This window comes from Notamacropus eugenii, chromosome 2, assembly GCF_028372415.1.
Source record: "Notamacropus eugenii isolate mMacEug1 chromosome 2, mMacEug1.pri_v2, whole genome shotgun sequence".
Classification (NCBI taxonomy): domain Eukaryota; kingdom Metazoa; phylum Chordata; class Mammalia; order Diprotodontia; family Macropodidae; genus Notamacropus; species Notamacropus eugenii.
The window spans coordinates 233,248,453-233,274,757 of record NC_092873.1 but is presented as its reverse complement, the minus strand read 5'-3'; the positions used below and the strand labels follow the sequence as shown (position 1 = coordinate 233,274,757).

The window sequence follows — 26,305 nt, the reverse complement described above, 5'->3', positions numbered from 1 at the left end:
GATAGCATGCATTGTTTATGAATAGATATCCAATGACTGTTTATGGCTATCTTATAATGTCATTACCCAGGAAATATTAACTCCAGTTTGTTAACAAGAATTTCAAGGAGGGCAATTTGAAGTCTCATAGCAATGTAAATACACTAAAAAATTAATGATAAAATGGCTGAAAAAAAGTTCCTGCCAAATCTGTCTTTCACAGTAGGAAATATATTGTGTTTCTTTGATGTTCTTTGGGAATTTATAGGTCTATTTTGTGTATACTTATGTATATAAACTTTATAAACATTCATTATTTTCTTGCTACTAAAGGGATTATTTGTTGATGCAATTTCACATATAGACATCTATATGTAGATATCTATAATATATCTATTTCTATATACATACACTTTGTGTATATTATGTATGTATATATGTGTGTATACAAATACACACACAAAACAAATGTATACACAGTGGTTAGAAAACCATTCTTAGAATCAGACCTTGGTTCAAGTTCTCCCTCTAGCAATATACCGACTCTATATCTGTCATAAGCAACTCTCTTCCTCTTTGTGCCTTGAGTATTTTTTCCTTTTTAATTAAAATTTTTAAAAAGTTCCGTTCCTTATTATTATTTATATCATTACTTTGTTCTTTAATATTAATTTATGCATTTTGGAGGATATTATCAAATTATTAAATACTAAGTTATACCTTTGGTTTCCCTCTATGTACCAAAAAAGCGAAATTTTCTTTTGCATGGCTCATATAACTATAGCTTTGAGAGAGAAGGTGAAAATGAGGGAAGGGCAAGATTGTATCATGCATGATACAGTATTTTAAAATACTAATTCACTAATTTTGAACCCATTTAAACAGATGTTCTATCTGTTGTTAATAAGAATGATTGACATTTTTTACCTGATCTGCATACACTATTATATCAAACTAGTTTGTTTGCTCAATATTTTTCAATAATGATTTTTCTAGTCTTGAAACAAAAAATGAGGCGATAGTGAAATACAGAAAAACGATGACTGAAACTTTTCGCTGGGTATCAGAGATTGAAAATGCCTTGGAATTGACGTCCTCATCTGAAATGGAAAATAGTGTCCAAGAACTAAAGGCAAGTTATAGAATATCCTTGTTTTTGGACCTTGGGGTTTAAATGCAAAAATGGGAATAATGTTGCAGGAGAATTGGAAGTAAAAAAATCTCCTCTTTGAAGGTAAAAAAACATTAAAATAGGTTTTGAAAGGGATATTACATCGCATTTATAAGGTTAGCTCTGAGAAGGGGCAATAAGTAATACTTGAAGTCATACTTTCAGAAGATTCTGTTAGCATAAGAATTATTACTTGACACTGTTATTTCAATAGTTCAAGCAGAATCCTGATATTTTGGCATCATATAATGGTTTCATATCATAGAAAGGCTTGGTCCTTCTGTGTTAAGATCGTGCTGCCTAGTGCAACGTATTCATTCAATTGTTCACGTAGCTTATTAAATGTGTTGCAGGAGTAGTACTTCCTGGCAGTTTTTAGCCTTAAAAATCATGGCCGTGTTGCATCATTACACTTGGCGTTATTACACTTTGATTCTTAATTACTGCTTTGTAATTCTGTTCCTTAAAATATTTTCATTTGCATTGTTCCAAATTAGTCCCATGACATGTATAGAAAAAACTAGAGGCATTATTTGTTCTGTATTCTCTTTGTTAAGCGTATTTTTAGATAAATTGAAGTGTGTATTGCTGTTTTCTTAGAGATTATTTGCCACGTAAAGAACTTCATTCCACATGAAATTATTTTCAGGGATTGTTCCTATTATTTCCGGTTAGATTGTAGTATGTTTACGCATGAACATTTTAAATGCCAAATCCATGATTTAAAGACAAGGGTTTTTCATGTCATTCTACTAATGCTGGTGTGGCTGTGTGTTGCCCTTTTAACCAAAGCTCTCTTCTGCCCCCTTTAGGACTTAAACCAGCACATGGATGTACAAAGGGAAAATCTTCGGTGGTTGAACGCAAATATCCCTTCGCTACTTGCATTGGAAGACTTCAGTATGAATGAAGGAAAATTCATTTCTGCCAGTTTAAGAACTCTGAATATCAAGTGGGATAAGGTATGCCTGAAATGCTTTGCACACTGCATGTCCCCATCAATATTTGTGGATGTGATTTCATTATTATAAGAATGATATCCTTGTAATATTCTATTTTACCTTTAAAGATGCCCTCCCCCATTTTTCTTTGTGAGTGCCTCTTATGTTCATGGAATATAGTGAAATATTGATTTGCTTATCTTAAAAATAGGGATCAATGTTTTCGGGGCATTTTGCTTAATAGATTTGGATGTTGTGAAGTCGATGAAATAATGAATATTAATGTGACTTGAGACAAACCAGACAGAACTAGCTTGAAACTGTTATTTTGGACCCAGAAAAGTATAGCTTCCTACATCAAACTTGAGTATCACATAAGAAAGAGAAACTCTACCAAGTGTTTCCCAAGTGTCTTTTTAGCATCTACTAGTAGGAGAACTCCAGTGCCACCATCCTTCAGGGCAGTCCCTTCCGATTTTGGCCACTGCAATTATGATGAGGATTTTCCTCATTTTGAGTCACTCTTTCCTTCTGCACTTCTAACCATTGACCCTAGTTCTGACTTCTTAATAAGGGCAAAACAAATCTAATCTATCACACAGAAGTGTGATAATTCTGCTTAAGATAACTGTCATGTGGTCATTAAGAGGCAGCTAGTTGGTGTAACAGAGTTCTAGTCTGTGAGTCTGTGAGACCTGTGTGGAAATCTAGCCTCAGACACTTAGTAACTGACCATGGGCAAGTCACTTCAGCTCTGTCTGCATCATTTTTCTCAACTATCAAATGGAGGTCATACTAACACCTACCACTAGGGGTGTTGTGAAGCTCAAGTGAGAGAATATTTGTAAAAAATTTACCAAAGTGCGTGGCTCATATTAAGCACTTAATAAATGCTTGTTTCTTCCCTTCTCTTCCCTCTTCGCCCTCATTTTCCCTTCCATTTTCTCCTTTTCCCCTCCCCTCTTCCCCATTCCTTCCCTTCTTCCCTCGCCTTCCCTTTCCCCTTACCATCTTTCATTCCTTTCTATGACTAGGTATAGAAGAATACTATATTTGATCACTCCCATTCCTGTGTAATAATTTTCCTTTTGGTTATGCACAGACATTTCTTAGTTTTTGATAATAAAACTAAATGAAAATTATGTATTTTTTGGAAATAGGAGTTATTGTTATTTTGAATTATTTTAATTTGTAAGGTGTTTTTAAAAAGCATGATCTTCCCTTTCTGATTTAGCTAATTAAGTGAATTAAAATGCATAATGGAGAATGAAAAAGAGTCATACATAGTGAAGTATGAATCAGTTCTTTTTATATTAAAGAAGGCCCACTTCAATAAAGCCATAGATCCATGTCTACTGATGGGTTTAAGTTCTGTCTATTAATAGCAAACATAATTTTTTGATATTCTAGTTAGAATAATAGAAACATATTCATTTTGAATGTAATTTGGACTATAAAATCATCTTCATTCTGTGGGAAGTAATATTTTCTCTTACCTTTCTTTCCCTCTCTGTGTATGAAATTATAGGTGGAGAGGGATATCCCTCGCGCCCTGGAGGAGAGACCCTTGGATGTTTGCGAGCCCCATCCTTCAACAGCCTCTGGTAAATAAGGGAAAACTTGATATCTTAATTTTGTTTAATTTTATGTGGAACTTTCATCTTTCTATTATTTCTCTGTAAAGCTATTCTTCTAAGAGAGTTTTAAAAGTAATGTTTCCTCTTCATTTTTTAAAAAGTACAATTTAAATGTGTTCTTTTCTTTTGGGGTTTAACAGATAAATATCTTTTTAAAAAAAATCCTACTGCTTGAGTGAATAAAGAGCATTAGAGTAGAATAGTTAATACTAGCTTTATGAATATTTAAATGAGACTGGGATGATAGTTTCTCATGTTACATATTTGCCTTTTCATGTTGTAAACTGGCTCCCAGGGAAGCTCAGTCATTTGCTAAAGATTACATAGTTAATATATCAGTATTTAACCTAGGTAAAAAGTATTTTACTTTAGCACCACAACATACCACCCCACCAGACTACATTGTTTTCTCATTAGTAGGATGATTTTGAGGTGGAAAAGAATTAAAAGATATATTTATTCCACCCAAAGAGCTTATACATTTTTTGCGGGGGGGGGGGGGGGAGACACACAATTCCAGCATGAATCACTTGAAATTAGGCAGTTTTCATATAAATTGTCAATTATGCCTTGTAGATTCCTTCAGTTATTAATATTTTCAGTAGACATACCTTTTCTATTTTTTTTTATATCACAAAATGTATATATTCTTGTTGTCAAAGGGTAGCTTATATTTAGGATTTGCCTCTATGATTCTATCACTTGGAGAGTTTTCCTCCACCATTTTTGAGTCAGCATGGAACAGTGGAAGGAAGACTTACTCTGAAGTGAGAACACTTGGATTCAGTTCCCTTCTCTGACCCTTGACTATCCTAGATGACCTTTCTGTCACTCAACAATCCTTGATCTTCCTTTCATCATTAGTGAAATGGGGAGATTATTTCTAAGTAGATCTATGATCCTATGAGTAAAATGGGCCACTCCTCTGTAGGTAAGACTCTTTGCTGTCTTGGTCACTGAGAGGTTCAACAGTTTGTCCATTTTCACTAGGGAGTGTCAGTAGCAACACTTGAACCCAGGGTGGTTCTAAATCCAAGCCTGGCCCCTTAATCCACTATGCAGTGTTAGAGAGCTAATGTGTTCTTTTTTACCTCCATTTTAATTTCAAAAAATCAGAGGTAGAATCTGGTAAAGGGTTTAACCGACAACATTTTTCATCAATGGGCAAGAGGTCTGACACTTTAATTAAGCACTTACTATGTGCTAGACACTAGGATCATTGCTTCATAGATATTTTAGTGTGATCTCATTTGATTGTCACAGCAGCCCTGGGAAGTAGGTCTATTATCCTCAGTGTTTTCTATAGTTAAGGCAACTGAGGCAGATAGAGAATTGGTGACTTGTTCAAGGTCACACAAGTATTAAGTGCATGAGACTAGATTTGAACTCAGATATTTCCAGTACCCTGCCCAGTGCTCTATCCACTCAGCCACCAAATGCTATGGTTATTCACCTAGTGTCAAAATACTTTATCATTCTGGCATGAGAATAAACTAATTATAACTATATATTTATAGATATCTATATATCTATAGATATATGTATGCATGCCCACATATATGTAGTTGTATGTACGTGTGGTTGGCTTTTTGTATATGAGAAAATACTACATTATTATATGTGTATCCCATTTGAAGCATTACCTTAATATGTACAAATATGGAGTTTACATGGATAAATTAGGGGTGATTGGCCCTCATTGTATATAGGTTCTTGATTATATAGGAGGATTCATGTCTACCCAGTTATACTTTAGAGTTTTTTTGGAAATACATATGACTTTATTTGAACACATCTCTGAATGACCTGTATCAGCATGAACCTAGGACCCAGGAGGTCATTTACTTCATAACCCAATCTGTTATATTCCAGTGAATGGAATATAGGGAGAAAAATTTTTTCCCTAGGTTCACAGATGGTATGCAGTTGAAAGAAATCTTTGTAAAGGCAATAATTAAGTGACATTTGCCCTTATACAGTAAAACACAGACTTCTAATGACATTCTTCTGGTCTTTCACGCTCAATGGTTCTATCCAGTTACATTTTATACACTGTGCCCTGCCTTAAAATAATTGATATATAAGGTACGTTATAAAAAAATTGTATTGGAAAACTAACTTAAATTTACATAGTGTTTTGACAGTAATAAAACACTTTCTTTAAAATTACCTGCTAGCTATGTAGCATTTCTATTATGAAACCTATTTTGCAGAAGAAACAACTTAATGCTCCCAAACATTATCTATATTTATTAACCCACAATTATATGAGCTGGAAGAGTCGGAAGAATGTAAATTGAGGAAGATTCAAATTAGTAGAAAACCAAGAGAAGTGATATAATAAAAGCAACACTGTAAAGGCATATATATTTGCAAAACTGTGGAGCTATGATCAATAGAGTTGATATAATTCATGATTCCAGTTTACCAATGATGTACTATCCTCTGATAGAGAGGTAATGGGTTTAGGGTAAAGAATAAGTCATAAATACTTTTGTATATATCCAATGCTTGATTATGCCTATTTTACAAGAATTTTTTTTCTTTCCTTTTTTTCTTAATGACATGGAAGGTGAGAAGGAAAAAAATACACCTCTAGTAAACAAATTAAAAATAGAGAACTGGGGTGGAGGTGCTTTTACAGATGTGGAATGGCATTGGCATTCTCTTTCAAATGATTTCATCATATTGGTTTTACTTCATTTTTTTTTGTAAGAGAACTTTTTTAGAGTGGGGACAATTTGCAAATGTTTATAACCTTAAAACAAAATGAATTAATAGAATAAAAAATGTTGGAGCTGAGAAAATCTGAATTTCCGAATTTCAGGTCTTCTGAATTTCTCACCAGCGATAATTCCAGAAAATCACATTGTTCCTCAAAAGTGGTATAACATTTCTATTAGAATTTATATTTTTTGCTAAATTCTTTCCTTCCAAAAAAACCCTACATCCCACATACTTCAAATATCCTTATTTTATAGATGAGTAAATATGATTTGCCCCAAGTCACAGTAGTAATAGGTACCAGAGTTGGGACTTGAACACAGATCTATAAAAGCCTTATCTCTCCAGTTCTAATGCATATTACAAAGTGAATATGAATTAATAGATGACTAGTATATAAAATGGAGATTTTCTTTATTAAACTGCTCAGCATTTTATTTGAAAGATTAAAAGAAATCAGTAGCAAAATCTCTTCTGGATCTATTTGTATTTCTTTAGATTATCCTGCCACCTCCGAAATTACTGGTGAGACACAGTCATCTCTAGAACCAGAACTTTCCTCGCTTCCGGATCCAGAAAAAACTGCGACAGAACTAGCTGAATGGCTTATGTGCATCGAACGAATGCTGAGGTCCAGCGTTGTCAAAGTCGGAAATACGGAAGAGATCAAAGAGACAATTGAACGTATGAAAGTAAGTATGTGGTGTAAAGTTGAATGCCAGAATTATAAAAGCAGATAAGACTGACCTAAAAAGTCTCCATTTCGTTTGTGGTGCTAACTGTGGGAACGTAGAATTTACAAAGCTTTTACAACAAGGAAGAAGAAATCTTCCCACTTAAAGCAATTGAGTTTCATAAAATCCGTGTTAACCCAATTAGGTTTTCGATGCACCCATGGATTCATCTGCTGATATATGAATGGCTCAAATCAGCATTCATCTCTTAGATACTTATTTGCAAGGTGCTGCCTATCTTGAAGATATGAACGTATTCCCTACCCTCAGTATTAAAACCTAGTGTTTACTTTCTAGCAAACTACACACTAGTTGAGTCTGGAGTGTTTTCCTACCTGCGGTACACAATAGAACGTAACTGTGTGTTGAATACTACATTCAAGGTCATTGTATTTCTAGAATTTCATGAAACTTTGAATTTTCAAGATTAAATTACTTTTTACATCCTCATTCAGAGAGACTGTTTTCCTTAAGCATAAGACTTTTGTGGGTAGGCTGATATTTGAAAAATGGAAATTTTTTCTTTGGAAAAAAGTTAATAGTGTATTAGTATTCTGTGTTGTAGTACCGTCTTCCTGCTCCAGCATTACCTCAGTTCTTTTACCAGCCATTGGTAAAAACCTTACACTGTAGTCCGTATTTTGTGTTTATGATCATTATTCTTGAAACATGAATTGTTCTCTGATTTCATCCTCTTTTCTTTCAGGATTTATCAGTTTTATAGAGAACAAAATCAGGATACTTAATCAGTGTTAAATGGTACAAAAGCTTCTGAAGCAGCAGTTCATCATCGATGTGTAATTAATCTACAGTTCAGAAGCTCATTGATACACTTGCACTCTTTAATCACCTTAATAATGCTTGGTCAATCTTGTTTTTAGTTCTTTCTTTAGCAGTACTGGGAGAGTCATCTTAATCACATACGTGGATCTAGACAAGTTGAAGACTGTCTTTCTGGAAAAAAGTCATGAGATTCCTTAGCATTGTTTTTATTAAAGTAACATTTGTGCTATATTATAATACGTAGGGACTGTTTTAGAGTGAGTTTCATGACCTAGGAGTTTGCTGTACCAAGGAAACCACCGGTCTGGGATATTGGCACCTTCTCAGGTAGCCCTAGAGACTTGCCCAGAGCACTGCTTGACTGCCCTGGGATCCAATAGCCCAGGAGGAGTCAGAGGCAGCTGGAACTTCTGCCTTGCTGACTTTTGGGGTCAGCCCTCTCTCCATTGTTCCCTAATGACTCTCAGTACAAAATGTAATATAATTTCTTTTTCATTAGATTACAAAGGCTGACTTAGAGCAGCGCCACTCCCAATTGGATCGTATTTTTACATTAGCCCGAAATTTGAAGAGTAAAACAGATATAAAAACAGCCATCATCGAAAAACGTAAGTCTCTTCCAGCTATCTGTCGTCGTCTGTCCTCACTTTGTAAACTGTGAATTTCCTCACTTAGTAAATCCTACTAATATGTGTGTATGTAACATATATGGATAATGTACAACTTTGTGTGTGTGTGTATACACATCTGTCTCTAGATATACTCACATGCACACACATTACACATGATACATATATACAAACACATTTTTATTTGGGTTGACACATTTTGATGTATAGTACATTTCTTTATATTTTAGTTTTGTCCTTAAAATTGAGACTGTATAATAGTCTTTTTAGGAGTATTTATTTCCCTCAGTGTCAAGTACCAAATCACTTTTGCTTATGTGAATTCTGAATGTCTTTCTTTTGAGTTGTATACTGGTATGTCTCCCCAGGGCTCACTTGGATGCTTCTTCAGGTCATGGAGGTGAACCAGTGTCCTTTTCTGTTGAACTTTCTATGTTTAGGAAAGGAATCTCCTGACAACAAAGAAAAAAAATTTAAAAGTCTCCAAAATTCTTTTGACACACAGAAGCAGAAGAACCCTTATTTTCCAAACTTACAAATTTAATGTTCAGAAGGATTTCTTTTGCTCGTGTTGCATCATCAGTGTTAGGAGGTAGTAGTTGACTGGAGGCACTTGGAGCATGGCCCTGTGGATAGAATACATGTGCCTTATATAGCCCAGCTACATTGGAAGAGACTCATCACCACATTGTCTGCAACAGGATGCATTCTTCTTCTATAGCAACTCTCTTGTCTCCTCTGCATTGAGTGGTTGTGAGCTGGATCAGTGCAGAAACGATAGTGGTGTCAGTATCAATCTTTGAATATCAAAATGTACTGATTTAAAGCAGGCGTTGATTTTCACTTCATGAAGAGTACCTTGGATCATTAGAGATTATAATTATTTACACTTTAGGTTTATTTTATTCCCATTTATTTTTAAGCAACCAAGAAAATAAAGACAGGGCCACAGGAAAGTGCTGCTATAACTTAAGTATCACTCTTGAGCCTCATGTCACTGATGGGACTGAAGTCAATTGTTTTAAAGGGTCTGTTAAGATTGTGGGTTAAGGTAGCAATCATTTAATTGGCAAAGTTAATTTACCAAATAAATCCTTGTAGCCTTAAAGAATCTTTGTATCTCTCGACTTAGTTTTGTCACTTACGTGGTAGATTCCGCCAATTTTCTTTTTGTTTTGTATTCCTTTGAGCTATAGAATGCTGGAACAACGTAACTTTTGACTGTTCTTTAATATTGCGGCCACCCCCCACTCCCACCCCCTTCTTTACCCTGCTTGGATGTGCCTTTTTGTGACCTATCTCTACTGTTCTGCTTTGTACTTTTGTCTATCTTGTGAATCCCTCTAAAACCTCCTCCTCAGTGGTGTCATCCCATCCATTGTCATCACTTGTTTCAAGGACCAAGAATGACCTCCTTTTCTATTTTCATTTCAGTACTTCATTTATAAAATTCCTAGACCCTGCCTTCCCACATTAAGTGTAAAGCCAAGTAGGGGTATTTTTTTTTTTAACAGGGATCTATCGACTTTTTAATATTCCTTGACTGGTTTAGTTTAGCTTGGAGTTGATTATTGCTTTTTCAGTGATTACCTTGCTGTGTACTGTTACCCTCTAATTTTGGATTTGTATTTTCAACAATTTGTAATGTCAACAGTTAAGATGGTGCTGTTCTGTCCTTCTCTCCCTTTAGGGACATTTCTTACAATTTACCTATATAGGCATGTTGGATTCCTCTCTTGGATCGAACTAGAAATCTTTTTGTTTTATTTGCCAGATTTCAAACATCAATCAGTTTATCACTGATGCTCAGTTCATATGAACTTTGAGGTCTAACTTTTTGCATTGCTTCCCATAGTTAATGAAGTCAAAATTCAGTGGGCCAGCACTGAATTTGCTGTGAACTCAAGGCAAGAGCGGCTGCAAAACATGCTTACGGACTCCCAACGTTGAAGAGATTTAAATAGACAAGTCCAAGAACTTGTAACCGAATACAAAGCCAAACTACTTAGTATCTCAGAAGAGGAACCGCTTGTGAAGCAAATTTCTCAGAACAAAGTAGGATTTACCAGATTGTTTGCATTTCTTTTTCTTCAGTGAAGTTTCATTTTGTTTGTTTCCTATGAAGTCTTTCTGTATTTAGGGTTCTGTGAGATATATACATATTTAAATTGTGTACTGCATTTTCATTATACATCAGATACATGTGAAGATTTATTGTGTACACACATCCAAAGAGAATCCTTTTTTTAGGTCTTCTTTGGTGAGTTAATGCCAAAAAATGTTTAACGCTTAAATAAAAAAATCCATCATTTCATGCAATTTGTCATTGTGGAAAAGAGGGCTGGACTTGAAAACCAGAGAGACCTGTGTTCTATACCTGTTGCTCACACTGAATGAGTTTTTTCTATAATTATGGACCTTGTGTGTAAAAAAATTTGAGCGTAATGGGATCTTTTACATTGATCATATTTTGACTTTTAATTTATTTTTGCCTCTCATGGCAAAAGAGACAGAGTTGGATTTCCATACACATTTTTTGCATTTAGCTTATGTTGACTCCATACTGAATTATTTTACTTTTGTGATCCTTCTCTTTCCCCGTTCTCTTGAAAAGTCTCCAAAAGAATGCAATCCCTGGATAATTCATTTGTGAAATGTGATTAAAATATTAAGGCATTAGATAATAAGTATAATGAATGCAATTTAGGGTACTGCAGTCTAATCATCAGTAGAGTTGTTTTGTTTCCATTGCTTCAATTGGATACATGCATTACAATTGAAAGGAGTGAAATCTGTGATTGGTAAATGCCAGGCCTAGAGGCCTGAGGGCTACCCGAGTCTTACCTTCCCTTTTGCAGGTCTTCGGCTGGCCAAACCGGATAAACGTATGAGAGAAGAGACTTTCCAGAGTCGAACAAGGGTTAGGCTTTATTCAGGGTCTTGGTTACATGTGCAGGGGGAACTCTTCCTTAGGAGAGAGAGAGAAATCTCCCAAGGAGGCAAAGATCTTACAGCAAGAGAATGAAAGCAGAAGTGGAAGTGGGGAGAGAGGGGAGAGGGAAGAGCGAAGAGAGGAAAGAAGGAAGAGGGGCCTTCTGTCCTGTAAGGGCCCCTCAGCGCTAAGAGCTTTCAGGCTTTCCTGACCCTACTTAAGCTCTCCAGCCATGTAGTTTGCACCTGAATACCTTGCCTGTTAGATAACAATAGGTGTGCCCAGATCCGGGTCAGTCTCGAGGGCGGGGATGCTCCTCCCATCACGTTTCTCACGGGAAGAGGCGGAAATACACGAGATAGCTCGGTCTCACTCCTCGATTCCCTGCTGTTTTCTGGGGGGCCTCATGAGAACTCTAAGATTTAGAAGTTCCCACCTTTACCAGCCCGAGACTGTCCACATGGAATTGAGCTTCCACCCGCAACAGGTAAAAGATTTTGCTTCTTTTTGTATCCCCAGTGCTTTCGTCCATTGCCTAACCCCTAGTGGGTACTTCATGAGTGTTGGTTGGTTAATTGATTTTAAAGTAGGGAAACAAAAGTCCACTTATAGTCAGTGTCTGTAGTTTATCATTAGTGTTTTACCAAATCTCAAAGCCTATTTGATGGCCACCTGTTTGCTAACTCTAGTGGTAGAAGGAAATCTATAGTGGGCTCCGAATAGATTTCGTGTTGAATTGTACATTGTCCCAAGTGTTTATTTTTTTTCTCTTTCTTAGATTTTGGAACAGAAAACCTGGGGTAAATAATAATAATAATAGTAAAATTCCCATTTTCCCTGAAGAAGGCATAGGCCATTGTAAGCTAAAGTACCTTAAAATATTTATTTTCTTATACCTGTAACTTGGGAACTGAAAGGAGTCATAGGTGGACAAGATAAAATATTCAAACCAACAAAACATCTTTAACTGGCGCTGCTGTGCTTTCATGTGATTGTTAAGGCATAAAGAGTATAGCCTTGTAATGTTTTTCCTATTGTTTTTGCTTTGAGCAGCATTTTTCTTTTTGTAGAGTTGATTTTTTCCAGGGTTTGTAATCCTGATGTTATCTCAGGTACCTCTTGTAAGAAAACAGTTTTAAAAAATTATTTTCTGGACACTGCAGGTAAACTGCTATGTCTTTAATTTTCTCATGTAAACTGAACTTTATTGTACCAGCATGAACTGTTGGCGACCACCATTCTTTGATGATCTGTTGGAGAAAAATAGAACTGAATTATCAAACTTTTACGATATTTTAGGGAATTTTTAAATTGCTGTCGTTACTACTTTGTATATGGACTTTTTGTGTGCTTTATTTGAAAGGGAATTTTCTATAGAAGCAATTGAAGAACGTTGAGAAATCTGGTTGAATATTTAAAGCAGTGATATGCTGGTAAACATTTAACAACTGGCTCCTTGGAAAAAGAATGTTTGCCCCATATACTGTAGCATTAAATTTTTGTCTTTAACTTTCCTCATTCTAAACAAGTATCAGAACTGTCAACCATGCCCTGATTTCTAGCATTTGCTGATTTCTAATGTATAAATCCTCATACTGAAAATTTAACAATTGTGCCTCCCTGGTATGAGTTCAGGCTGCCTCTAGCACACCTGCTTTAGCATAGTCTAAATTTTCTTGTACTATTACATAATATGGCAGTTTTCAGAGTGTAGTCTGGCTCCACCAAGGATGTACAAAACCCTTTGATGGGATCAGTGAAGTCAAGGCAATTTTCATAATGGTAAGAAATTTCAATTTCAAATATGTTAACATTGACGTATGTCAATAACCCCTTAAACAAAAAAGCTCTATGTGTGTGATGGCTGTAAAGGAGCCCTCAAACTACGGGTGTAGTATAAAGAGAAATAGACTGAAAATGCCTGGTCTTGAATTGGCCACTCATCATGAGATCTTGAGCAAGTAGTTTCTTCTTTCTTGGTCCCAGTTTCTATATCTGTGTAGGACCTGCCTTTCCTACTTTGAAGGACTGTGGGGTGGACCAAATGACAGAAAGAATGTAATATGCTTTTCAATTGCATAAAATTAAACACCAGCTTCTGAGTATGTATATCTAGGTGGTATATATCTACTACTACTTCTTTGTTTTTTCTTTTTCCCAGTAGTTTCATATTGTATAAAACTTGAGAATAGATATGCTGAATTAATGGTTATTTTTAATATTTTTCTGATAGAAAACAAGAAGATTGCTGTCTTTCTTTTATTATTGGTGAACCTTTTAGTACTCTATGGTACTACTTCTTATAGTATTCTGTGTATATGTACTGTATCCATGTCTGATGTATGCATTTGCCTCTTCAGCTAAAAAACTGCAATTTAGTATTAGAAGATATTTTAGATCTATTCAGAAAGTGCATGCTTATGGAAACTAAATTAATAGATAACTATTTAGATTATTTTTATTTTGCTAATATTCGTGGTATTATACAAACTATGCTAATCACTGAGAGAACTCACAGTGCATTCAGGGTATGAGAAAATTAGTGTTAAGATAATTTGGATGGTCTTTTGTTATGATGTACCTTCCATCTGTGACCCCACTCATGTTATTTTTTTCCCCCAAATTGCGCTTTAGGCATTAATCCAGGATTTAAATAAAAACAAAGCTACGATAAAAATTTATGAGAATCTGTGGAAGAAATTGGCGAAGACGTATAGAACTGATGATACTAGGGCATTAAGGAAAAATGGTGATGACTTCAATGCAGCTTGGGCTAATCTCAACCAACGGTAATTTAAAGACTTTATTGGTTAATATTACACAGTCAATGTGGAATAGAATTTCTTCGTATTTTGTAAGTTAATGCTTTATCCAAAGACTTAAGCTATGGTTTTCAGAGGTATATACAACCATTTTATTGTTGTTCAGTCATTCAATCATGTCTGACTCTCTGTGACCCCATTTTGGGTTTTCTTGGCAAAGATACCGGAGTGGTTTGCCATTTCCTTCTTTAGCAGATTAAGGTGAACAAGAGGTTGAGTAACTTGACAGGATCAGTGTGTGAGACTGGATTTGAACTCAGGTTTTCCTTATTCTAAGCCCAGCACCCACCAAGCCATCTAGCTTGTCTCCATGCCACCATTTATTTATGACTTATTAAGTCTTTGTCATTAACAAGCAAATCAGTAAGCATCTATTGAAGACCTGCTATGTCCCAAATGCTGTGCTGGCAGTACTGGTGATAAAAATGCAGAAAGGATGCAGCTACTGTTCTCTTGGAATGCTCATCCTATCAAGTGCTTGTCATTATTAATAACAATCATTATTGTTCTAGCTACTGGGCAAGATTAAAAAAGCAGGTTTTATACCTGTCCTCCTTAAGTTTGCCTTTTTTTTTTTTTTGAATTCCTTTTGATAGCAAACTGGACTAATATTATGTGGTCTATATCGTATTTTTAGAGGGACTCTTGCCTTATCTTTCTCAAACAAGCATCTGCCTTGGAATTTCTCCCTAAACAATTATCAGAGTTTGTTATTCATCATTTTTGTTTGCTTTGTTTTCCTATTTCTCTCTGCATACTTTGTTCCAAACATTGCCCCACTGCTTTGATGCTGTGGAATGCTATATATGAGTAAATGCGTATAGCTGATCTTTATTGGGAAAGTTTCCTTTCCAGCAGTTCCCTTTAACAATGAAGTTCGATGTCTCTACCTCTCACCCTTCCCCCCGCCCCCCCAAAATCAATAATCACATCTTAGTATAGAAAGCTAGATAGAATATTTGAGTCACTATTCTGTTACTCTCTGTACGTTTGTGGGCATATCATTTTTTACTAAGTCTAAATTTACTCCTATGTAAAGAAAATGAAAACGAACACTGTAATGCACTTTTCAATAAAGCTAAGTCATTCTTGTCTTTCAGTCCTGGTAGGTCAATTTGGAGAGCATCTTATCTGTGTGGGAAATCGTTGTCTTCAGCCTCAGTGAATACTTGGGTTTCAAGAACCACAGTCTTTAACTTCTGCTTAAAATTTCTTTCTTATGCTTGTCAGTGCTCCAAAATATTTACTTGTTTCTTGATTCTGAGAATGACTCCAAAGGTCTAAGTGCAATTAGTCTCTCCTCTTCTCAGACCTTTGGATACATGATGTGATTTACTTCGTGGTATTTTGATTTCAGAATTCTGCATTTGACTAAAGTAGATAATATTGGATTCCTTTGCAATTCATATTCAATTCATAAAGCATAGCCAGCAATTTAGAAATGATAGTAAGTTGTTTTTCCTTTTATTTTTGCAACAATCTAGAAAACAAATTTCTGTAGCGATTCTGCAGATAGAATTGTTGTTCAGTCGTCTCTGACAGATCCCTTGGACCATAAAGTCCATGGAGTTTTCTTAGCAAAGATATTGGAATGGTTTGCCAATTCTTTCTGCAGTGGATTGTGGCAGAGAGAGGTTAAGTGCCTTGGCCAGATTCACACAACTAGTTAGTGTCTGACATCACATTCGAACTCGGGTCTTCCTGACTCCTGACCCAGCTCTTTATCTGTTGGGCCATCTAGCTACCTCCTGTAACAGTGTTGTAAGGCAAATTAAAAGGTATGAATATGGTTGAAAGAGATTAGACTTTGGAAGAAAGAAATCTAGTGCAAATGCTATGTTTTGTAAGAGATTTTTAGGGAAAAAGTATGTAATATTAAGTTCTGTGTGGCTCACTGGAGGAAAGTTCTGTTTTGATATTACATCTGTTGGATATGACAGTGGGTTTGGATGCATGAGCTATAACCCATGACTGAGAGGAAAAGAACAGCAGGATGCCCTCGTTAGCAAAGAAAGATGCTCCTTAAATATAGGTTTCCTACGTAACAGCACCATTTGAGGAGTAATCTAACCAGTGAAGACTTTTGCAGAGGATAAAACTTTCTAGAAAAATCGACCACTTAGGAATATAGACCTGCTTTATTTAGGACCTCTAAATCTTTTTTCCTTTGCTTTGTAAATATTTTAAGACTGCCTACAGCAATAGCTGGGTTAGATAGAGTAGGCAATTAAAAATGGATTATACTCAAAGATAATACTTCCTCTCTCATAGCAGGGGAACACAACACTCACATTTTCATTCAGTTGTGATAATGCGAAAGACAACTACTCTTTCATCAACAGGATTTTCAAAACTTGAACTTATTTTTAAATGGATATATGGTAGTTTATTGGAGCATCATGCTTATTGGAGACATATATATAGTCACGTTGGTTGAAGTCTTTCAAATGGACATGACCTTCCTTCCCTCTTTCACCAATTCCTTCCTTCCTCCTCCCATCCTTCCTGCCCTACCTCCGTCCCGATCCCATCCTTCCCATCCCTTCCTTCCTTCCTTTCCTTTCTTCCTCCTTTCTCCTTCCCCCACCTCTTCCTCCCTCTTTCCCCAGTTCCTTCCTTCCTCCTCCCATCCTTCCCTCCCGATCCCATCCCTCCCGATCCCATCCCTCCTCTTCCTCCCATTCCTTCCTTTCCTTTCTTCCTCCTTTCTCCTTCCTCCACCTCTTCCTTGCCCCCCTCACCTCCCTTCCTAAGTTTGAAAAAAAAATGTACATAAAGTAATAGAAAATCCTCAACTATCCCAGCTGCTTGGGAAATCATTTCTGCTTATGAGATTTCTAGATAGTTGAGTATTTACCCATTTAACTGCTAAAACATTTAAAACTCTTTGGCACGGATTTTTTCTTAAATTTATTGGGTTATCCTCCTATCTTCGTAAACAGTTTATTTATTTGATAATTAGAATGATCCACAGTTTTATTTGTAAAGTGTCTTTGTAGTTAAATTCCCCCCTGGGTCTTCTTTTTTCCCTGGGGGGGTACTCTTTTCCCTCATTTATTAGAAATCTTTAGATTCTTAGAAGTGGAAATGACCTTAAGTAAAAGAGTGTCAGAATGTTGGCTTCAGGATAGTTATACCCCACCAACTGTATAAACAGATCTTCTTTCCTCAACCCTCCCTCCTTTCCCTGGCCTTCTGGGTGATAGGTAGAGTTTCTATATAGTTGATAGGGTTCTAATTAGATGAAATGTTACATGGAAACCAACAGCCATAAGCATTGTATAGTGGTCCCTGATATATGAAAGTGATTAAGAATTCTCAATTAAATCTTCTATCGATTACTTGTATATCTTCCACGTATTTTGTACCTTTGACATAGTGTCACTGAAGTTGCATTTCACAGAATTTTTCATTTTAGCAACTTAGAATATTTTCTTTATGTCTTTCCTATTTTCTTCAACTTTACAGAGTGATGTAGAAGGTTCAGGATAAAGTAAAGTTATTCTGACTACTTAATGTCTAAATTAAATGATAAAATAACTTTTTAGAGCTATGTAGGTTTAGTCATCGACAGCTAAGTCACACAGCAGTGGCTAGAATGCCAGGCCTCTAGGCAGGAAGACCTCATTTGAAATCTGGTCTCTGACTCTTAAGTATCTATGTGACCCTGGGTAAGTCACTTAACCCCATTTGCCTTAGTTTTCTCATCTGTAAAATGAGTTGGAGAAGGAAATGTCAGACCCCTTCAAGTGTCTTTGACAAGAAAACCCCTAATGGGATCGTAAGGAGTTGGACGTAATTGAAAACTGATTCAACAACGGTAATATTTTATCTGTATACTATCGTAAAATTCCCTGAATATGGTGAATTTAGGTCGTTAGTCATCAATTTAGTTCATTTGTTGCACAATGCATGTGCTCACATTTGTTTTCTGCCATATTAGTTGTTAGAAGAAGTATATAAGGAAGTCACTAAGTTGCTGTTTACTGGTTTCAGTCATATTTGAATCTTTGGATTCAAACTGGATTCAAATTTGGATTTCAAATTTAGGATTTTCTTGGTAAAGAAGAAACTGAGGCAAAGAGGGTTAAGTGACTCCAATGACACATAGCTAGTCTAAGGCTGTATTTCAACTTGGGTTTTCCCCAATTTTAGGCCCAGCGCTCTTATCCACTGTGCCCCCAGCTGCCTTCAGTAGCTAATAAGCAGTTGCATGCCATTGAATTGTTGCTAACCTTTGTCTAGTTCTTCAAATCAGAAGAAATGATGTCAGATCAGGTTTTCAGGGCCATACACACATCTTTACCATAAATCCCCGTTCTGATGATTCATCCAGGCCTATATATAAGTGAGTGAATCCTCAAAGTCTATGTCAGCTGAGATTTGTCTGTCCAACCCTGTAGTTCTGAAACTTCTGGCAGCAGACTGTTTAGATTTTCCAAGAACCAGCCTATCTGAATGGAGATGGCTCACTCACTGAGTAATGAAAGTCTTTATCAAGTTCCAGAGGTTTGTCATCTGTCTTGGCACAGCTAATATCTACACTCATTGTCAAAGAGCTTTTGGTTTATTAAAGTGACTTCATCTCATTTCCAAGTCATAAATACATATGTCATGAGAAGTAAGAGAGCTACAATGATGCTTTCCACATCATGGGGTTTAGGGTCACAGTGCCCCAGTGATCTGAAAAATCCGCATAAAATTCTTTGGCCCTACCAGAGATGAAGTTTGAAATATTATGGTATCAAAAGAGAAAATATGTGGATATTGTACAATACTGTTCATATATTTTATGGATTTCTCAGTCTCTAAACTCACATTTTCTGCATCGTTTGCTGGTCTTCACATGTTGTCTATGATTTCCACAGAACTCCCAAAACATTCTCACTTAATATCTTATGTACAACTGTAATATATCAAAAACTGCAATGGGAAAATCATGATGTCAAAGGGATAACTACATAGGAAATCCCTTATTGAATGAAGTCTCGTTTTTGAGGATGGTTCTTCATTTTCAAAATTGTTTCAATTGAGTTTCTCTTTAAGTCATTTTGTTTAGCTGGGAATATGGGGAGAGAAAATAACGCTTATGAAATGACTGAATTGAATGCCCTCTTTCCAATTTCCCATACAATAAGTGCCCTTTTGGGGTATGCACAAACATTAAATGTTATCCCCAAATAAGAATAATAACTCAGTTTTTCACAGGAGTGATTTTGTAATTTGAATTTTTTTGTGCCTTCACAAATTAATATTCATATATGCAAATAGAAAATTCTTACTATTCTTGTTTGAAGGAGGAGAAAGGAAGTTTATAGAGGGCCTACTTTGTGCCAGGCACTGTGCTAAGTGGTATGCAAGTATCTTGTTTGATCCTGAAGTGCACCAAACATATGAAGGGATGGGTTTCTCAGCTACTTTTGGTAATTGGTAAAAAGGAACATTCCTTTTTACATTATCTATTAACTTCATGTTGCTCATGTACATAACATTGGATGTTATTTAAGGTTTGCTTGTCTGTTGTTGCTTCCAGCGCTCGAGGAAGACAAATTTGCTTAGAGGTGGACCTCAGGTCAGTGCAGGCCTCCTTCAAGATTATGGACAAATTCTGGAATTGGTTGACGGAGGCAGAAACTTCAATTAATGTACTTGCCAATGCGATTGAGCAGGAGGATGCTTTGGAAGAGTGTGTTTTGTACAAGAAGCTGAACAAGCAGTTTGAGGTGAGTGATTCTGAACCCAGCACATTGATTCATAGCTGCACTTTACATTGTGTTTTCTTTTTCCAATTACTTGTAAAGATAGTTTTGAACATTCACTTTGAGAAGATTTTGAGTTCCAATTTTTCTCTCCTCCTTTCCCTCTCTCCCTTTGCCCCTCCCCAAGCTGGCAAGCAATCTGATAGGCTGTATGTACAATCATATTAAACATATTTCCATGTTAGTCATGTTGTGAAAGAAGAATTAGTACAAAAGGTGAAAACCATGAGAAAGGAAAAAAAAAATATGGTATGCTTTGATCTGTGTTCAGACTTCATAGTTCTTTCCCTGGGTGTGGATATCATTTTGCATCATGAGTCATGTGGAGATCTAAGGATCATTGCATTGCTGAGAAGAGCTAAGTCTATCAAAGCTGATCTTTGCACTGTGTTGCTATGACTGTGTACAGTGTTCTCCTGGTTCTTGTCAATGTTATTGTTCTTGTTAGGAGGTAGAAGGACCAGTAGGGAAAGGGGTGGATCTTGTCCTTGTTATGAGCCTAGGGGCACTTAAAATTGAGGCCTGATTTTGTTAATGTGGTAATCAAGATGCTTATTCCAGATGGATGTATTTTTCTAGTTTCGTTACTGCTACATGCATCCCTTTTGTGGTTATCCTCATTTGACCTAAAGTTTTTCTTCTACTGTTTAATTTATTTAGACTTCAGAATGTCTTCAGAGAACATACACATATACTTACACACATGCATATATGTGTGTGTATACAAATGTATTTGGGTGTGTGTGTATTTCCTCCAACTACCCTAATACTTAGAAAGATCTCATGAGTTACAAATGTCATTTTTCCATGTAGGAATGTAAACAGTTCAACTTTAATGAGTTGAATTAATGGCTTCTCTTTCCTGTTTACCTTTTCATGTTTCTCTTGATTCTTGTATTTCAAAGTCAGATTTTGTATTCAACTCTGGTCTTTTCAACAAGAATGCTTGGAAGTTTCATTTATTTCCACTGAAATATTCTATTCAGTTTTGCTGGGTAGGTGATTCTTGGTTTTAATCCTAGCTTCTTTGACCTCTAGAATATCATATTCCAAACCCTTCAATCCCTTAGTTTAGAAGCTGCTAAATCCTGTGCTATCCTGATTGTGTTTCCATGATACTTGAATGATTTCTTTCTGGCTGCTTGTAATGTTTTCTCTTTGAAGTGGGAACTCTGGAATTTGGTTACAATATTCCTAGGAGTTGTCTTTTGGGGATCTCTTTCAGGAGGTGATTGATGGATTATTTCCATTTCTGTTTTACTCTCTGGTTCTAGAACATCAGGGCAGATTTCCTTGATAATTTCTTGAAAGATGATGTCTAGGCCCTTTTTTTTTAATCATGGTTTGAAAACCTTTACCTTCATCTCTTTTTCTTATGGTACAATAACATTCCATTCCATTTGTATTTCATTTTTTGTTCAGCTATTTCCCAATAAATGGAAATCTCTTTTGTTTCTGGTCATTTGCTTACCCTCAAATTACTAATTGGAATATTTTGGCTTATAGAAGACTTCCCCCTTTGTCTGTGACATTCTTGGGATTTATGTGATATTCCTGTGTAAAGCTTAGGGGCAATTTAGTTTTGTAAGCTAATTTCCTATTGCTTTTTTGGGCAGTTGGATCAATATTCAGCACAGTAAACAGTGTTATTCATGCACTTGTGTTCCCACAGTTTCTCCAGCATTCAGTATTTTCATCTTTTATCATCTTTGACAGTTTTTTAAAAAAATATATGAGATGAAACTTCAAAGTTGTTTAATTTTACAATTTCTCTCTCTTAGTGAATTAAAACATTTTTGATATTTGTTGATAGTTTGGTTTTCATTTCTTCCTTTTCAAACTCTTTGTATCCTTTGACTACTTCTCTCTTGGGAAATGGCTCTCCTAGAGCATCTTCAAAGGACTCTTAACTATTTTTATTTATCAGATAGGCCATCTTCGTGTCGGAGGCCATGATATGTTACATTGTTGGCTCTTTGTGACAGTGTAAAGACAGTCCAGTTAACTTGACACAGCCCCAAGTAGTTGTCCAGATTGCTTTTATATGAAAATAATTTTTCCCCATTTCTTTTTAAAATCAATTTGGTGGTATATTTATAAACCAATGGTTATATGTGTGGCCATGTAGGTCCAGTATAGACTGCTCAAGGCATTTATGTGTGTGTGTGTGTGTATTAACACCACCACTTTATCCCCTTTTCCCCAGAAGATCATTAGTTTCACACCATGTCGTTGATAATTTTTGCATGTATGTGCAATGTAAAGGAAAGGAGATTTGACTGTTTGATACTGTTTCAAAGTATCTCTTATACAGTTTGTCATTTTAATATTTAGATGCACAATTTATACTTTATCATCAATGTTCAGGCAGCATGCCCTTATTATTTTTACTGTACTGAGTATATCCTTGTATTTATGTAATTTGAAAGACTTTAAAATTTGTAGCAGATTAGCCTGTATAATATTGATTAGTACTTAAAACATATTCTTATATTCATGTCTAAAGAGAGATTTGGAAGAATATATTAGAAATAGTAATAATTTATGGATAAAACCAAACAAGTCTTTAAGAAGAATGTAAGGAACTGTTAATGTTTCCTATCTAAAGAGTTTAACCATTCCTCCTTATGTTATTACATTAGGGAACATTTTCTTACGATGACACATAGTCATTCAAAATATTTAAAGAAGAGTCTTTATTATGTAGGGAGAAATGAGAGGAGAAGTGAGAAAAAATGGAGGACTAACACGTTAATGTGAGGATTTTTTAAAAAAATGAGCTACAATATACATTTTAGACTGCAAGCAAAACAAAGCAATTCTCATTACACATAAAATTTGAGAAATATTTTGTTTCCATATGTGTTAATAACCTACAAAAGCCAAATAATCCATTTATTTCCCTTTAAGGGAAGCCTCTCAAACCCTCAATTTCAAGTATTTGTTAATTTAAAAGAAAAATTAGATTAACCAAACTTCTCCCCCAAACTAAAACCTTAGCTTTAAAGGGAAGTAAATTGAAAGCAAACTTAACATAAAAGCAATTGTTGGAGTTTGATTCTATGTACACAGTTTAAATGAAGGTGTAAGGGAACCCAGGGTATTTTGTGAAAGGGGAACGAGCCAAAGCTGACGACATTCCTTGTACACAGCTTAGAATGTGTCAGGTCTTAGGGATGGCCTGATACGTAGCCATGATAGAACCGTGAGAAGAGCAAGTAGACATTTTCCCTGTGTTCAGATGAATCTTGGAGGAAATGGAGGTAAGGTGTGCTATTGTTAGTTTGAGTTCTGGAAGGATGCTACATTTTTCTGTATCCCATGTTTTTAATGGAAAAGTATTATCTTGAGCAGCATTTATTTCATTGACCCACTCCAGGGCTGTCTCAAGTTGCTTCTAACTCAAGTAATCAATTCTCTTAGTGGTAGAATGGTAGCAGAAGCATGTGCTCTTCAAATGAATATATGTTTGACTTTAATATTTAGTAGTTAGGAATAGGTGGGTAAAGAAATAGGAACTGAATAAAGTGTACACAAATTCGAAACCAACTTTCTAGTAGGCTATTTCCCCTAATATTTTAAAACATTGCCATGTTCCTCACTAAAAAAATTCTTAGTATTTCTCAAACTAATCAGTTAATACAGAATATTTGTTGAGCCCTTGTGCTCATAATATGTTTTGCTTTTTAAATATTTTATTGACAGATATTTTAAAATGTTCTAACTTTCTAGTTTCTCTCACGTTTTGTTCATAGAAGACTTCTTTATGAAAACTAAATACAGTTAAGTAATACAAATGAATTGTGATTGTGATTCTAAATCATGTCCCCAAATGAATGTCTCATTCTGCACCTGTGGTCCATTGCCTCTTTCAAAGAGGTGCAAAATGTTCATCCATTTTCCTACATGTCTTCCAAAACCATGATTGTACCCTGCTTTGGTCAGAGTTGTGGTCTTTCTGAATTCTATTCCTTTATATTACTGTGGTAAATTCTTCAATTTCTGCTTCCTTTCTTTGTAGAATGTTAAATATTGAAGGATGCAGAGTTGTATGAATAGTTTAGAAAATATTAGTCATTCAATCTGAGAACCTCAGTGAGATATCTAGTCCAATCTCTTCATTTATTATGTTATAAGAAGTTGAAGCCCAGAGAGCCATTTCTGCCCAATATTCAAAGCAAATGAGTAGGAGAGCTGGACTAGAACCTAACTCTCCTGATTCCTGGGTCAGTGCTTTTTTTCTTCTCCCCCACCAGATACTGAAAAATACTGGACAAGAAAATATTCCTGAAAGTTAAATAATGTAACCTTACCATAATGAGAATCTACACGATCGATAAGAGTCCATGTGACCACAGTTCAGCCAAAGGCCAAATAGGTAGAGAACATGGACTGATGTGGTTAGTTCCCTAACTTGTGGCTTCTTGTGGGAGCTGGGATGAGAGGTAGGACTCAAGGATAGTATACGATTTGAGTAGGTGAAGAAAGTAAGCTGTTCAAATGGGAAGAGGAAGGCAGTTGGGTGGTGCAGTGGATAGAGCACTGGGCCTCGCATTTGGAAGACTCATCTTCCTGAGTTCAAATCTGGCCAAGTCACTCAACCCTGTTTGCCTCAGTTTCCTCATCTGTCCAATGATCTGGAGAAGGAAATAGCAAATCACTCCATTTTCTTTCCCATGGAAATGCTACATAAGGTCACAAAAAGTCAGACATGACTAAAAATGACTGAAAAACAAAGTGAGAAATAGGGCAGACGTGCTGGTTGTGATTTCACGGATAATTCCACTTGTAAAGCATGTTTCATGAAGTTCTGCCTATTTCAGTCCTTCTTTGACACTAATTGTTTTGTTCAGTGAATGTCAATGTTACCTTGGCTTGTAGAACCAAAACATGACATTGATTGCCTGATTGATAAGGTCATGCCACAGACAAGATGTTTTCCTTGTTCAGTTGTTTAGTGTCTGACTTTTTGTGACCCCATTTGGCATTTTGTTGCTGGTTTTCCATTTCCTTCCACAGCTTATTTTACAGATGAGGAAACTAAGGTAAACAGGATTAACATGACTTGCATAGGGTCACACAGCTGGCAAGTGTCTGAGGCTGGATTTGCACTTAGGTTTTCCTGACTCCAGGCCTAGGGCTCTTTCCACCATGTCATCTAGCCTGCCCCACAGGCAAGGTAAACAACTGCAGTTTTTCTGTATTATAATTTTTATAGATACTGTATACACGTAGCAATGTATTGATATAATAATATCCATCATTAAATATGTCAATCAGCAGTTTTCTGCTATTTAATATTTAATATTAATATCTAAACTATCTTGTTGATAAAGTTATCTTTGACATTTTTTATCCTTCATTACCACCAATAAAATCCTGCTCTGTTCTTGATGGCATATTTTTAGTTTTGGTGTTCAATTGATTTTCTTTTTTTGGTGACTGAAATCTAAGGGGGAGAGGCTTTGATTTTACTAAACTCATTAGCAAGCATTTCTTGAGTGTCTACTGTGTGCCCTGTACTTTGAGGAGAGTAAGTAACTTTGTTAAAGTATCTTCACCTAATGATTCTCCAGTGTGCACTCTCCCATCATTTGGTATTTAGCTGCGTAATTGACATTCCATCCTGGCAGTTCTATAATCAATACCTTGGCATATTCATTCTAAACAGAGGGAGGCGCCATAGGCTCAGGATGTGTTCTAGTAGAGGAATGCAGAAAAGAAATGAATGGTACACCACTGGCTGGTAACTGAGCAGAAAAAAACACTGTATTAGAGAAACATTGTTAGGTATTTGAAGCGATATTGAAGTAAATACAGAAAAGACCTGAGGAAATAGGTAAAAATGTTTTAAGATTTATGAAGATGAGGTTGTTTGTGTGCCCTTTACTGCACAGGAAGACTAAGCCTTCTTTCAGGATTCCTTTCCTGATTTACTTTTTTTTTTTTTTTTTTTACTTTAAAAAAAAATTCTTTATTATGAACTTGAAAAATATCGACAAACTGGAACTTTTTTCATTTGTGAAGAGCAGATATTGTATATGAAACTTAATTACATACAGCTTACTATTTTAAAGTATATTATAAGTATAAAATTTTTTTTTATTAATTTTTAACATTTATTTTCACACAATTTTGGGTTACAAAATTTTCACCCCTTTTATCCCCTCCCCCCTCCCCCAAACCCAACCTTT

The 26,305-nt window shown here is 35.7% G+C and overlaps 1 protein-coding gene across 3 annotated transcripts in view; it reads left to right on the top strand.

Moving 5' to 3' along the window:
• Positions 1-26,305, top strand: part of LOC140526911 (utrophin-like) — a 107,542-nt gene that overhangs the window by 30,089 nt on the left and 51,148 nt on the right. For all 3 annotated transcript variants that reach the window (XM_072643553.1, XM_072643552.1, XM_072643551.1), the window contains exons 6-13: positions 976-1,111; positions 1,963-2,112; positions 3,620-3,695; positions 6,951-7,144; positions 8,469-8,577; positions 10,454-10,653; positions 14,165-14,319; positions 19,886-20,075. In XM_072643553.1, the coding sequence (XP_072499654.1) occupies positions 976-1,111; positions 1,963-2,112; positions 3,620-3,695; positions 6,951-7,144; positions 8,469-8,577; positions 10,454-10,548 (760 nt within the window). In that variant the 3' untranslated portion in view covers positions 10,549-10,653; positions 14,165-14,319; positions 19,886-20,075. The remainder of the gene's footprint in view (positions 1-975; positions 1,112-1,962; positions 2,113-3,619; positions 3,696-6,950; positions 7,145-8,468; positions 8,578-10,453; positions 10,654-14,164; positions 14,320-19,885; positions 20,076-26,305) is intronic.